The sequence below is a fragment of the Coturnix japonica genome, chromosome 1 (assembly GCF_054131305.1).
Source record: "Coturnix japonica strain WE chromosome 1, WE-NBRP24, whole genome shotgun sequence".
In the NCBI taxonomy this organism is placed as follows: Eukaryota; Metazoa; Chordata; class Aves; order Galliformes; family Phasianidae; genus Coturnix; species Coturnix japonica.
The window spans coordinates 90,370,690-90,386,543 of NC_140663.1; the positions used below are offsets into that span (position 1 = coordinate 90,370,690).

The 15,854-nt window shown below is 38.8% G+C and overlaps 1 protein-coding gene across 10 annotated transcripts in view; it reads left to right on the forward strand.

The window, feature by feature from the left end:
• USP25 (ubiquitin specific peptidase 25) overlaps window positions 1–8,040 on the forward strand; it is an 86,547-nt gene extending 78,507 nt beyond the window's left edge. For 8 of the 10 annotated variants that reach the window (XM_015880498.3, XM_085527573.1, XM_085527583.1 and 5 more), the window contains 4 exons: window positions 1,408–1,487; window positions 6,061–6,184; window positions 6,830–7,025; window positions 7,440–8,040. In XM_015880498.3, the coding sequence (XP_015735984.1) occupies window positions 1,408–1,487; window positions 6,061–6,184; window positions 6,830–7,025; window positions 7,440–7,612 (573 nt within the window). In that variant the 3' untranslated portion in view covers window positions 7,613–8,040. Of the gene's footprint in view, window positions 1–1,407; window positions 1,488–6,060; window positions 6,185–6,829; window positions 7,026–7,439 lie in introns of those variants that run through there. The other 2 variants (XR_014938858.1, XM_085527576.1) reach the window with 2 other exon arrangements.
• The last annotated feature ends 7,814 nt before the right edge of the window (window positions 8,041–15,854 follow it).

Genomic DNA, 15,854 nt, shown 5'->3' on the forward strand with positions numbered 1-15,854 from the left:
CCTGTGCTACCTAAAAAAAAAAAAAAAGAAAAAAAAAAGAAAAAAAAAAAAAAAAAAACCTTTGAAAAAAGAAAGGAGTAAATTGAAGACGTTATACACGTGTGACTTGTATTTACCAAAACACTTCATTTTACATTTAAGGCTAACTCTGTAGCTGTCATTACAACACAAGTTCCAGTTCTCTGTGATATTGTTCATTACGGCCTCTGAAAAGGCCTTATTTATAACCTGGGCAGATTCCAATACACCACTTAAACCTCATTGTTATGCTTATAGGTCCAAAACAGCTTGTTCAGGAGGACTATGGGAGTAATCTTGCCTTCAAAAACAACAGCAAAAAATGCCTACTTGTCATTTCTGTTTACCAGGTTTAGAAACTACAGTACATATTACTACATTAAAATGTGCCCTCAAAGACTAGGGTGAAAGAACTCTCATAGTGCTGTGTTTTTAGGCTGTGTGAGGCTACACACACTTCAGAAAACTTACATTTTCTGAAAGGCATTGCACAAGTAGAATTAACAATCCTGGGCTTAGCTTTAAAGGAGGGAAGTGGGAGGAATCTTCTTCCCTTAAAGGAACATGCCACCTTCCTGAGGCAGATAGCTGGTGATTACTATGAAGACTGTATCACTGATTGTCCAGTATAAGATTGACATTTCATAGAATCTTTCTTCTCATGCTTTTTGTGTTGAATCTGTAAGTGGCTATAGATTATGGTATGTTGTCCCTTATTTAACTATTAATGAATGATTAAAAGCTGGTTAACCAACTGCAAAATAGACAAACTTTTCTTATAGAGCAGTCATCTGTAAAGTGTATTAGTAGTCACTTTGTATAAGTGGTGATGCAGCGAGTTAAATGTTTTGCACCAGCATAAACATCGCCACAGTCTGAAGTACTCAACAAGCTGTACAAGCCATTTGGGTTTTTTGTCACTTGTTATTGCATGTGTTCAGGCATTTTTATGTCTTCCTTAAATGAAACTTAATATTAAGTTTATATATAAGCTTTCTTTCACTTTCTGAGTAAAGAACTGTGTGTAATGAAAAGAATAAAAACAGACTGTTAGCTGCTGCATTTTTGAGGGGGGAAAGCAGTAATTCTCATCATTCTGACTGTGGTTCTCCAAAAAAACCCTTGTGTTCCTTTCAGTTCAAATGGTAATGCATTCCTGTGTTTTGTTTATGTTTTTAATAAAAATCCCACTGGAAACTCATCTAGAAACATTGTAGAAACTTAAGAATCTTATTTTCATTGAGTGAGGGGGGATTCAGACTGACGTTTCCAACACACAAACTTAATAGGAGTCTTTATCACTTACTGTGAGTATTCAGCACTAAGTGTGTAAAATACTTGTATTTCATGTTTGTGGATGAAATTCTATATACCCTTTCTTATATGCAGAGATGGCATCAAGACTATAGAAATTTCAGGGAAACAACCATGTTTCTCATGGTAGGATTGGAGTTTTTCCAAAAAAAGAGGTAAGTGGTAGTATAGAACTCAAATGTGATAGAGTGATTTGAAGGCAATATGTAACATTGATTAAGTTAAAAATATTATTATAATTAAGAACTGTTTAATGTGTTCTTCACTGTATTTAATTAATTTCTTCAGTCTTACATCTAGATCAGTTTCCTACATCTTCCTGCTTTTAATTTCCACTTATTCGTCCCTTACCAAGTCATGAACTTTTCTCAGTGCCCCACAAGCGCTTCTATTTCTTCTTCCCTCCTGCTCTGAACAGTCTCTGTATTCCTCAGACATAAGAATCTTTCTTCCCTCATACCATATATACACATATATGTGGACCTGAATCAGCTTGAGAAGGGAACCCACACAAGCTTAACGAGGCCAAACAAGTGCAAGTGAAAGGTGCTGCACCTCAGTTGATGCAGTCCCAGATACGTGTACAGATTGAAACACACAAAATATCCATGCAGAGGAGTCTTGGGGGAGTTCTGGTGGATGAAAAGCTTGTCATAAGCAAGTAGCATGTGCTTGCAGTTCAGAAGGCCACTTGTATCTCAGGGCTGCATCAAAGGATGGCTGGCCAGCAGGGAAGGGGAGTTGATTATCCCCATATATTCTGCCCTTATAAGGCCTCATCTGGGGTACTGAATTCAGGCCAAGGGCCTTCATCTCAAGAAAGACACGGAGCTCTTGGTGTGGATCCAGAGGAGGGCTATAAAGATGAGAAAAGGGCTGGAGAACCTTTATGTTGAAAGGATGATAAAGCTGGGCTTGTTTGGCCTGGAGGACACAATGCTCTGTGGGGACCTCCTTGCAGTCTCTCAGTAATTAAATGGGGCTTTTGAGTAGGAGGGAGGCTGACTTTTTATGGGAGAGGATAGTGATAGGACAAGCAGGAGCAGTTTTAATGTAGAAGAGAGGATATTTGGATTAGATGTTAGGAAAAAAATCTACTCAGAGGGTGGTGAGGAACTGGCACAGGCTGCCTGGAAAGGCTTTGGATGCCCCATCGCTAGAGGAGCTCAAGGCTGGGTTGGATGGGGTCCTGGGCAGCCTGAACTGGTGGGAGTCAGCCCTGCCCTTAGTGTAGGGGTTGGAACTAAGTGGTCTTTAAGGTCCTTTCTAATCCAAGCCATTCTGTGGTATCTATATGCCAAATTTAGTTGCTTGTCTGTATGTCGTGTAGCAAATTGCTTCATGTTTCTCTTTATTGTCTTGTATGTTTCCAAAGAAAAAAGTCTCTAACAAAACAAAATGATAATAACATACTTACTTCTGTAATAAGTTATGTGTTTATGTAGTGGTTAACACAATGAGCCCATAATTCTGGTTTGCTACACTGTATTAGTAAATGTTAGTATGTTTACTAATAATCTAAATTGGCAAGTCCCAATTTGTTAGTATTAAACAGCTTGTATACAGAAGTTGGTTAGAAGATTGCCTGGCTTAATTGAAAAGAATAAAACAACAAAACAGTCTGGTATTGCTGGATCCCTCATAGAGGGAAAAAAGACAGCAATGTGGTGTGTAGGAATCCTATTTTTCCTGGACATAATGCTCCAAGCATGAAGCACTTTTGGTTCCTTAACATTAGGACTCCATGACAGCTTTGGCTGCAAAATTGCAGTGTTTCCACTATTCCACTTCTTAGAATAATACATTCTCCTTGGGCCAGTGGGAGGGAAATTAACAGAAACCATAAACTGTTTTCTGTATGTGCTGAACAGTATTTTTGTTATGGCTATCTAGTTTTTATGTTGATTTGAAAAGTTAAAGTGACCCAGGTAGAAAACAAGCCTATATTGACCAGTAAAATAATACAACACTGTCAGACTTATCTAACATCCAGGAAGGTGTAGTGTTCATTTCCTGTGGCAGTAAATGCAATTTCATAAATATTTCAAGTGGTAATTAATAGGAAGATTAGAGGTAAACGCGCTTTAAAGGATGAGTGAGGATGGGATATCCATTGACTTACTTTAAAAGAGTCTGTTGAAATGACACTCCTGTGTTTCAGCTACTGGTTCCCAAACACCTGAGGTAATTACTGACGTTTACAACTTGTTATATTCTTACAGGACAGTGCTACTGTCCATATTGTCCAAAGTGAGACTAAACTGATCAACTATTCTGATTTTCCTTCAGTGTTCAGTCTCTAGATGGAGCAAAAAACCAGCCTTTACTCAGGGAATCTGATTTTCTTAATAGTGCTGTGCCAAGCAAAGACAAAACAAACATTAAAAATGTTTTTACTTTTTCCTTCTACCATGCTAATAGATTACTTTTAGGGGTATTGGTACTGGAGCGCTAGGCATGGAAGACTGCACTTCGAAGGCAAAGGAAACAATAGTTTCTCAGTATTTCTGAAAATTACCTGGAATATGTTTTTTGCTGAAGTTTTTTCCTGAAAGTAGGCATGATTTAAGAGTCATAGCTACCTTCAGAGTTCACTGTGATCCTTTATGGTGATTCACAAGGCCTTTTCAGTGCAGATGAAGAATTGAAGGGTCTTTAAGGCATACCTTCTCTGACTGTACTATTGAGTAGGAGTCTGCTGTGGGTGAGGTGAATGTAGTCAACTAAGTAACCTTAGCAGGGCATTTGCTTGTAGCTTGTTCTGATGGTAGTGACCGAAAAGCAAACGAACTCTAGACCTTAGCAATTGGATTCTAATTTTTTTTTTTTTTTAATAGTTTGATTTTTCAGCTTTGGCAGAATTTATTTATTTATTTATTTACTTACTTACTTATTTACTTGTAGGACATTTAAAGTTTTATTTATCCATACTTGTGCTTTCCAAAGTCTAGACCCAGTGAGCTCCGTAATTCTGCATGTCATTTTAAGTTCAAACTTAACAAACTGGAAGTTAAATGCACTTCATATGTGAAAAGCTAGCATCTGTTTTCTTAATTTAAGCTAAAGTTACGTTCCTTGGATTCTCAAGATACATAAGATATTTGAGCCTGGCTTTACAACAGTGGTTGTGTAAAATGGCTTCCCTTCCTGTGAGGTAGAGCTGTTGCTGGTTCAGGCAGGGATTACACAACTCTCAGAGCAGAAGAGGATCTGGGAATAAAGCAACTGCCAGGTACAAGTTTTTAATTTGAATCAATTGAGTTGTTGACACCGTTAGTTCAGCTTGCAGTTTCACAAATAACTGAACCAAGAATGGAAAGGAATAGAAAGGCCGGCTCCTCTGGCTTTTTATCCATCAGTCCCAGTTTCTTGCAGTCATGTTTTCCACTGTCTTCTTACATTAACATTTCTGCTGTCGAGTCAGTTGTGTTAGTTTGTGGCTTGGAGAGATTTTATGAGCAGACATGGACTTAAGAAGAGGGCCATATGATTTCTTGTTTTAATAGAAACGGTTCTGTATTTTGAGGACAAAAAGGCAGAGAGTAGCAATTGTACATAAGTCATATATTAAGTAGGAAATATTTAGGATTACGAAAAAAAATAGTGATGTTTGAAAGTAAAGCTTTAAGCAACCATTGCTATTTAAAGTAACCTTTTCCCTTCTTTTTATGTTGTCTTGTTGGGAGGCCTTACTGTAAGTCTTGAGTTTGCCTACTTTGGAAAATTCTGACATGTATTCTTCATGTACCCTGTGCTCTGTGTGCTCACACATAATTTTTAGCCACTTTCAGTAGTTTGATGTTTTGGTAGTTTAAGCTCTAACTTTGACTTTCTGTTCTCACTAGGAGTGTATAATACACTGTTCTTCTAACGCTCCATTAGAACATTTCTCTCCCTAGATTCTTCTAGTTGTTTGAATAAAAATGAGACATCTAACTGCTTGTTTATAGGATAGTTGCCTGAACTGCTTTCAGTGGCTGTCTGTCTTAACTCGGTTTCTGCAAGTCAGTGGGCTAACAATTTAAAATGTCAGCTAGAAATAGTATGCATTAGCGTGAGGGGAGATGATTAACTGTGTGATGAGATCTCTATTGATTATTAACAGTTAGGTTTTTAGGTCCTTTTTTACTTATCCTTCACCAGTTAGGTGTGTTTTTTATTATCTGCGCTTAGATTACAGATAGAAGTGCAAATAGAGAGATACTTCTGATTTTGAAATGCTCTTGTGGCATCATACATTGCTTTAGACTAGTGTGAAGACACTTGTCCAGAAAAAAAGTTAGTGAGGCTGAAAGTTCACAATTTATTTTTTAGATTAATTTTATTGCTCAGGCATAGAATGCAGTCAGGGTAATGGCAATAAAAGATCAATTCTAATGTGACATAAATGCATGCAGGAAAAAAAATAAGCTTTCATGTATATTCAAGGTTAATCCAAAGCCATTTTTGAAGTGGGTGAAATGATATAGGTTTATGTCAGTGAGCTTTGGATCACACTTCATGTGCAAGTTATCTAGTCTGATAATAAAATACATTGTTCTAATGTATACAAAAGAAGAAAATATGTGGTAGAAAATGCAACATTTTGAAGAGATGGATGGGGAGGGTTGGATTTGCAGTCAAGCAAGTAAGTGAAGTTGCATATCCTATGAAGAGCATAGTAGTTAACTTGAAATAGGTTTCATCTGGATTTGCATCTAACAACTTTGTTTCTTTACTTTGCTTTAGCTATATGGAAGCCTTGCTCTACCTTATCTATGCTTACCAGAATAACAAAGAACTCTTGTCCAAAGGCCCATACAGAGGGCATGATGAAGAGCTGATATCTCACTACAGACGAGAATGTTTGCTAGTAAGTGAAGGATGAAATATACTACAAAAGTTGAATTTTCCACATAGCTTTAACAAATTAGGCAATGCTGCCATACTTTCAAAAAAACTAAAACCAAAGCATTTTCATTAAAAATTACAAAGATTTCAATAAGAAAAAGGTGAGAGGAAGAAATGTGTGTAGTGAGAATAAAGCATGTGTTTGTTTTAAGTAATCAGTTTCTTTATCATTATAAGTAGTGTGCTCACTGCCATTGTGTCTGGGCTTAGGTAGAAGCAACAGCGGGCAGTATTGGTGGGTGAACTTGCAATGTTATTGCAGTTGGACAGGGATGCAAATGTTTAGAAAAAGGTATCAGCAGAGTATGATTTTTTTTCTTGATGCTGTCACCTTTTTCTTTGCAATCATAAGAATAGGCAAGAGCAGATGGTAGGACCTCAGTTTTGAAAAGGAGTAGCTAAAAAAGTTGACTTGGCAGGTATCAACTGAAGTGGCCTTAGGAGAGTAGTACAAGATCAAATGGTTTAATAGAGTTTATGTACCATTGCTGTGAACGTTAAAGCTCAGTTGTTATTGCAGCTTTGCCATAAGGCAAACAAAAACAGAATGGTCAATTGTGAAATGCTGTATACTTAAAGAATTTCTTTTTTGTGGTGGTACGTGAAGAAACTAAATGAACATGCTGCAGCACTGTTTGAATCAGGAGATGATCAGGAAGTAAACAATGGCCTGATCATTATGAATGAGCTTATTGTCCCGTGTTTGCCATTACTTCTGGTGGATGAAATGGAAGAAAAAGATATTGTTGCTGTGGAAGATATGAGAAATCGTTGGTGTTCCTATCTTGGACAAGAAATGGAACGTAAGTATTTATTAAAGTATAAGACGCTCACACACTCCTGATTTTTATTCATTACTTTTTAAAATGTTTTGGTTTGTGTCTTGAACAGAGCGTGAATCTTTTGTGTTTTGGTAACATATTTTGAATTACCATGACTTTAGAGTAATACTGTACACATTTAAATGAACAGCAGTTTTTCCCATGCATACATAATAATGAAGTTCTGCAATATTTTCTATATGTAACAAAGTCCTTAAAAGAAACTTTCATTCACTGAAGAAAGTGCATTATTCCAAGTGAAACTCTTAATACTCCCATCCCTGTAAAAAAAAAAAAAAAAGAAAGAAAGAAAAAGAATCAGTTTGGAGCAGGAAGAGGAAAATTGCACCTGTGGACATAAAAGCTTATGGTTATTTTCTTTTCTTTCATTTGCAGCTAACTTGCAAGAAAAGCTGACAGATTTCCTGCCAAAACTACTAGATTGTTCTACAGAGATTAAAGGTTTCAATGACCCGCCAAAGTTACCCTCCTACTCCACACATGAACTGTGTGAAAGATACGCCCGAATCATGTTGTCACTCAGTCGAACTCCAGCTGATGGAAGATAAATTCTGCAACCTTCCTGAGCACACTGTATAAACTTTTTTAGTTCTTAAACCTTGCCTTCCTGTCACAGGGTTTGCTTGTTGCTGCTATAGTTTTTAACTTTTTTTTTTTTTTTTAATAACTGCAGAAGAGAAATGACTGTACAAAGTTTAGCCAGACTGCAAACAGTTAAAGCTGAGAATCGCATGGCACTCAGTCGTTTCAACCAGAATTGATGCAACTTGCAAGTCTGATAATTATGGCAAAACTGCTTTTTTGCCACTTCTCTGTTACAGTATTACTTTGCTTTTATCTTAAGATCCTTTACTTTATCAACAGCTGTCTGGATCATTTTGTGACTGCAACTACTTTAAGTGTCCAGTGCTGTGTAAATACATGGTACTTGGTAGCTTGTAAATGAAATGAAAGAATAAAGTTTTATTTATGGCTACTTCTGTGTTTGCAAGCAGATAACTTGTATATTAGTGTAAAATATAGGCATTTTTAGGAGAGATACAGTATATTGATGGGTAACTCCATTTTATAGATAAGATTCTTCAGGATTTATGGACAGTTAGATGAAGGTAGTCAGAGATTACTGTATGTGAATATTCTGAAAAACTGTCACAGTATTATATGCTGTTGGTTGGGTTTATTTTGTATATACTTTTTTGATCTTTATGATACTGCACCTGAACACTTCTGTGTGTGTGTGGCTATGCCACGTGTATTCTGATGACAAGGACTGGCTTATGAAGCAAAACAACAATGATGCTTCCCTTCTATTCTTTGGAAAAAGCTTGAAAGAAAAAAAAAACAAAAAAAACCTATTTTCATTTGAAATATATTAATATCTCTAAGCAAAAATTTTAGGAGTTGATTTGAATAGAGAAAATAAAGATTTTGAAAAAGTGGACTTGGCAAATCTTAAAGGTTAATTAATGTTGTTGTTTTAAAAACAAACAAACAGAAAAAACCCCAAACTGGTATTTTAGCTATGTGAATGACCAGAAGTAAAACCAGAAGTAATCCCTTACTTGAAATGTGTTGCTATTGATGCAACAAGAATCTCAGCAATCTTATGTGTGTCCTAATCACATTTCTGTTGGAAGTGAAAGAAAAGTTCTACAGGGTTTGTTTTGTAGAACTGAAACTCTGTCTAATTTAAACAAAGAGTGTTACTTATTTTGTGGAGAAAGAAATTTAACGTGTCCTTAATTAATCCTGTTACCTGATACTATTTTCATTCTTACTCATTATAGAGAACATTTTGTGTTAGAACAGTAAAATATGTGAATGTTTGCTTGTTGGCTTTATTGGAGCGACACTGAACTTCTCATTGCAAGCTTTCTAGTGGAGAGTATTCTGATTTCTGCTAACAAAATAACTGAGGAAAGAAGGAAGGAGAACGGATTAATTGAGTTCAGATCACCTAGAACTGTAGTGGGATATGTGTGGGCAGCTTACATTCAAGAAGAGGCTAAGTTCAGTCTTGAAAATTATTCACTCTTGAGAAAACACTGGGTTGAAATATATAGTAAATAGAATGTGGGCTTGACTTTAAAGGTTTTTTTTCTTTTCTTTTCTTTTCTTTTCTTTTCTTTTCTTTTCTTTTCTTTTCTTTTCTTTTCTTTTCTTTTCTTTTCTTTTCTTTTCTTTTCTTTTCTTTTCTTTTCTTTTCTTTTCTTTTCTTTTCTTTTCTTTTCTTTTCTTTTCTTTTCTTTTCTTTTCTTTTCTTTTTCTTTTTTTCTTTTTCCCCCACATGAGTATTTTCCTCTTCTTTTTTTCAGTATTGAAGTGCTTCATAATTGTCAGTCTACCCATCTGTTATATTAAACTGAGCTATTAGTATCACAGTACTACTCAGAAACCTTTTCTTTTTTAGGCCTGAAACTACTTGTGTATGAAATGTCACATTTCAAGGAAAGAATAAATGCATCTTCTGAAAATGCTGAAGATGCATTTTAAAGGGCTTCACGTTTTGTATCCACTGCGCTTTCATTTGAACCTGAATAATACACCTTCTTAGCACTGTGTATTTTTTAGCAGTTAAAATTTGTCCTTTGCCTTTCCAAATAACGGTGAAAGCAACTAAAAGTGAAAAAGGGCTTCTATTTCTTTATGGCTAATGGGTTTTGAATTTGAATGTTTGTGAGAGCTTTTAAGGAAAGCTCCTCTCTAACCCTGAAGGAGACAGAGCCACAGCGTCTATGTAATCTTCTGTGACAAAAATAGGAGAAAAGGCACTCTTTCTAAGGTGAAAGCAGGAAGCAGATATTTCACTTGTGAAGAATAGCTGAGATATTTAAGTTACAAGGACATAAACAAGGACAAGATTTTATTTCATTTTACTATTTTTTGTTTGTTTGTTTCTAAGAGTATGACTTGCATTCTGAGTAGAACTGAAAAGGTCTGTCCAGTAGAGCAGAAGTAAATAAATATGTACACTATATATATGTACTTTGCTATATTGGGGTATTGTGTATGAATCTAAACCATCAGTGAAGTAATTACGGTACTGTTTTGTCTTTTAAAGCTGACTTATTTCACTGTAATAATAGAGCCTGTATTTGCCATGGCTAGCACAAAACCTATACAAGCAACTGTGGGGGTACTAATGCATGCAATTAATTTGACTCCCTAATATATAGATTTTTGTTGTTGTTGTTTTCAAAGTGGAGAATGTCAGATTTTTATTGGGCCTTCTCAGTTTATAGGGGAACTCACACAAAGCTCATTTACTGAATCACCTGCAGCAGGTATTAAATACAGTGGTATTCATCTGTATTTTGTTTCATACAGTGGAGGACCCCCAAAGGTGCGGCTCTACAGTCTTTGAGATGTGTGCTTTTTTGTTTTTTTCCAGGTGACTTCATTTTAGGTGACTTATATTGTTTTGCTTTCACTAATATTTTGGTATTGTCAGAAATCTTGTAATTTCTAGTTAAAGCTCTTATTGCAGATGCATTAGTTTCAGCCTTGCAGACCACAAGCAGCAAGAGGATTAGTCTGAAGAAGAGAAGAGCATCGGTGGTGTGAATTTGTAATTGTTAGAAATGATCACCTTGAAATCACACCAGATATACTGAATATATACTGAAAATTCATTACTGAGTTGTCATGGCTTTCTAGACAGCCAGTACTTTTAACTGCAGTTAATGACATAGAACTTGTGGTATGGAATGTTGTTCTGCCTCCGTCTCCATACCAGTGTAACTTGCCACCTTTGGGTACTGGAGTACTTTCCTTGGAACCATTTTTGTGTGTTTGCATGTGAAAGATCTGAGGCAGAAATACCACAGTCCACACACATGCTGTCTGGTAGCTGAATGTTGTAGAAGTGCAAGAAGTACCCTGCTTACTATGCAGGTTTATGGAGGTTGCAGAGGCTATGCCTGGCATTGAATAATTTAATCCCTTTGCTTTGTCTAGAGTGCTTAAATTGCAGTCAAACATAAACTTTGGCAAAAAAAAAAAAAAGAAAAAAAAAAAGGTGCTCTGTCTTGCTCTACTGGCTTTTGCCATTATATTCCCTACTGTATATGTGTTCAGTATCCCATGTATTTCCTATCTCTTTGGGAGATTTTCCTTATCTGTGTTTAAATTTTTCTGATCCCATTTATATTTCCTGCACATGCAGTCAGCAGGGAGGGAAACAATAATTCTGTGGATTTCCTTCAGCTAATGTAGCAAAGCCTCCATTCCTTGAGGGGGAGAATACTGTTTTGAGTACGCCAAGTTGAGTTTGGATGGTCAAAAGTCTTATTTCCTCCTTTCCGTGCTCACGGTCCACGTTTAACAAGTAAGTTCTGCTTTGGTATATGTACAGCTTCCCTGGAACTTCTGAAAGGGAATTTATTCTCTTCATAATGTGGGGTTAAGGTCTGCCATTATATAGGCGCAGATGCGTGTACGCTTTCAGCCAATGGAGATTTAAATTTGGTGGTTGTTGGTATTTCAACAGATGATGCAGACCGTTTTTCACTTTGCTGACTGTATGCTGGATGGAGTCCTTAATATGCTTTGCGTACAGGAGTTTGTGCTGTGGAAAGAACTCATTGACCCTAGTTTTTTTTTGCCTTTATTACCCCCCTTTTTTTTTTGGTCTGGTGTAGGCCACTTATTCAATTACTTTGCACTGAGCAAGCAAAATAGTACCAATTATGATTATTTTGCCATCACTGTCTGTTTTTTTTTCAAGTTTCTTAGGAGACTTTAGAGCTTTATGCTCTGTAAAATTGTTTAAGCGAAATGGAAAGTGATGGACCTAATTCTGTACTTGTTGTAGTTGACAGAGAAGAATTGAAATGCTTCCTGATTAGTAACAAAATAAAACTAACCAATTTCTCCCTTGGCACAGTGCCTAACAAGCATTGGAGAGCTCAGTATTTTTCCTAAGAAAATTGAAGTCACTAGGTGATAATAACTGACTAATCTTAAAGCGGGCTGTAACCTGTATAGATAGTATAGACTGCATAGATAACATGTTTATTCTTCTGTCATGGAGTAGGCATACAGCCGGAATTACTGACTCCAAAGTATTTGTGATGTACTTTTTTATCTGCTCTGTAGTGATTTAAGTGTTTTGCTTTGTATTTGTTTGCTTTAAAGAGGCTTGGGGTTTTTTGGTTTTTTTTTTTTTTAATTTTTTATTTATATGATGTCAGTTCTTGGTTATAAACACAAAAGTTCAGATGACGATTGTATTACCAAAGAATGGTAAGTTCTAGCTAAAAGAAGCTTGTAACCTAGCCACTTTTAAGCTAATCTGTTTTATTTCTGCTATTAAGAGTGAACAGATTGGTTTTAAATGGTGTGCTAATGGTTGTGAATACTATTTACAAGCCTTCTGTAACAGGGTGGTATGCAAAAAATGTCTAAAAGGAAATGATGCGCTGCTGAGGGCTCCCAACTACTGTAGTCTTAAGACATCTTTCCAGAGAGAAAGTATTACGGAGTTTCATCTCAGCAGAGTTCAGTAAAGAAATTAGAGCTGTTAACACCTACGAAAACACTCAGAGGTGTGAACAGAGAGTGATGTTCATATTCTGTCAGGGTTTCTGCAGGGTAAGAGGGAGTAAAGGCTACTACATTCCTTCTTGATCAAGAGTCAAGCCATAGAATCACAAGGTTGGAAAGGACCTACAAGATCATCTGTTCCAACCATCCTCCCATTACCGTAGTTACAACAAACCATTAAACCATATCTCGTAGCTCCTCATCCAGACGCCTCTTGAACACTGCCAGGGACGGCGACTCCACCACCTGCCCAGGCAGCCATTCCAGTGCCTGACCACTCTCTGAGAGAAAAAGTTCCTTCTTATGTCCATCTCAGCAAAGTAGTCAAAGCTGAGTTTTGCCATGAGAGGAGTATGAGTAGGGCTCCCTTCTGCAGAAGAGGAAGTGGGCGTGTTTTGGATGGCAGCCTGAGGGAGTCAAGTACGCCATTTCAGGAGGTGGGGATGATAGTGACAGCTGGGAAGAGCCTCCTCTTTTCTTTAGGAGTAACTGACATACGTCATCCATCTCCAGTCTTCTGCATCACCAGCAGGATGGTAACTCCAGGGCTGGCGGGATGGAGAACCAGGCGCAGTCCTGACATAAATGCTGTCCTTTCTCCATGAAGCAGAGGATGCTGTGTTGAACCTGCGCTGAGTAATCTCAGCTGTGCTGTTGTTCTGAATGACTCATGGCAACATATGCCTCTCCTTCAAATTTCATGGTGTTTTCAGATTATTTTCAGTTATTGCTTATATTTCAGTTCGGTGATTAAGTGACTTGTCTCCTTCCCCTCCCTTGGCTAGCAGTGCTTCCCCTGCAAAGAGTAGTTCCCAGTAACAAGAAAGCTGTGTCAGGATTCCACAAAAACTGCCCTGGAATAAATCATCAGCTTTCAGACTAAAAGCCTTGTCAGGCAGAGCCATGGGGCTGCAATGGGAGATAGGGCTATGGGTGGTGTGTGCTCCCTGCACAACCTTTGGCAGCTGGGCTCACGTTAGGCTTTCCTGTTTTGCTTTTCAGCTGACCTATATAGCAAGTCATTTAAAATGAATGCATTAATTCGTATAGCTTTCTCTAAAGTGGATGAAATGTATGTATTATTCACAGTGCTTCTGTACTGCGGATTTTACAGCACCAGTGGGTTTTCTATGGGATGGTTGGCTGTACTGCCCGTGGTGGTTATACTGCTGTTCGTTCTAGATGGCCCACTGTATCAGCAACCGTGTCTTAACTCCAGCGATGGTATGTCTTCTCAGGGAACGCAGCCTGCTAATACCTCGACTGAAAGTATCCAGGTTCGGCTTCGGGTGACGAGTAACCCCAGACCGAGAGCTGGGGTCGCTGCTCGCTCTTGGCCCCAACCCGGGCTGCTGCTGCTGCCTCAGGTGCGCGGCCTCGGCCATTGAGAACCTGCCGCCCTCCATGGGCGCCGCCTCCTCCTCGCCCGCAGGGAGCCGCGCCTCTCCCGAGCTACTGCGGGGTGCGGGCTCCCCCTGCCGGCCTGCCGCCGTCTCGACCGCTGCTGCTGGGCGACTGTTTCGGCGTCTGAGGTGTTTTAACGCCCCGTTCTCGGCCCAGCACCAAAGCTGAGCTAGTCATTAGCAGCCTAGAATTGTTTTAAAACCAATTTGACTTTTCCGTTGTTAACTCCGTGCCGGCACACACTGAGGGGCTGCAGACATTCATTTTGCTCGTGACGTTTCCCCCCTGTCACTGGCCATAGCGACTGGAAGCAGTTCTGCACATTTTTCTGCCTCTGTTGTCTTCCCCTGAATCACATTCACTCCTTTTCCTTAACCCCTTGCTCGGTTAGACACGAGGTGTAGATTTTAACATAAAAAGCCTGCAGTGACTGGCCGAGGAGTGGTGGGCAGCCAAAAATATGGTGTTGGCAGGGCCTGCGGGCTCCCAGGAAGCATCCCAAGAACTTAGTGGGTCCTTCTGAGGCCTGCAAACAAGAGGGCCAGGAAAGGTGTGTTGGGAGGTGTTTAAAAGTAACCCAGCACGCTACAAATGTAATTGTTCCACCTTGGTGTTGTGCACTAGTAATGGACTTGGGCAGACATATTTCTTGGGGGCTTAACTTGTTTGTTTATGATGGCAGTTGATCTCTAGCAGGAACAGCCAGCGTTCTTCCTATGATGGAGAAGGGCGTCAGGGGATGCCCAGAGCCAGTTGCCAGCTATCTAGTGTGTCAGTAACCAACTAACAGGATTACTGCCTGTTGGAAATACATGTGTGTGAAGATGTGCTAGTGAAAACAAGATGATCTGATGTGGTGGAAGGAAGGGAAAACCTCCAGAGGAATACCAGGCTGAAGAAATACAACTGCTCTATTCCTGTATGCACAGCAGCGTCCCCTACCCACCTGCCAGGACTCAAGTGACTGCGTCCGATCCGTTACACCAGGTCTGCAGCTTGAGCTCTTCTGCTTTAGACTTGCTCGGATGAAGGCTCCCTCAGAGTGTCTACCTGCTAACAGAGGTGCTCAGCAGTATTCAGTGCCCTGTGCGGTGCCTAAGAAGAAACATGGATGGGATTAATCTTCATTATGTTTACCTAGTTTGAGATTAAGTAGGCAGACCAAAGATTACTTTAGCTAATTAGACTCTCTAATTGGATTTGAAAAGTTATTAACCTTTTAAATAGGCTCTCCAGGGTGGTATGTCAGCAAGCACTGAGCTAATTTTCAGCCAGTTTTGGTTCCACTCACAGGGCTGATGAGTAGAGGGGCAGGCAAGGGCCACCTGCTGTTGATGGGATGGTAGGAGCAGTAATGAAGTGTGAGCTGCTGAAGAGCAAGGCGGTGCTCTGGGTGCTGATACATGAGTTCAGTCTCAGCACACCTCACTGGAATGGTTACATGGCTGAAGAGCCTGACATCTTGCCTGTTGTATCCACTGACTGCTACTGAAACTAGCTAGGGTTTTACCAGCGGCCTGAATAGAGAAAGAAAACTGTCCCTGATGTTTTTCTGCCCCTTGACTCTGTCTTACCATCCTGTTTACCTTTCATCTGGCACATGATGTGATGTTCCTTTTTCCTACAGTCTGAAGGTTCCTCCTGTAATGAAGTTCCAAAGAGCTGAACATACAGGGAAGCTAAAATGGCCAAAGCTGTTGGCATGGGCAAAAGCTAGAAAGCAGCATCTTATTTGCTGCATGTATTGGGAGGTACAGTTTGTGTTTTTTGATTTTTGCTGGCAAATTTACCATTCTCGATGAACTTAAATCCTGCTACATGTTTGTTCCTCTGTGTCACTCA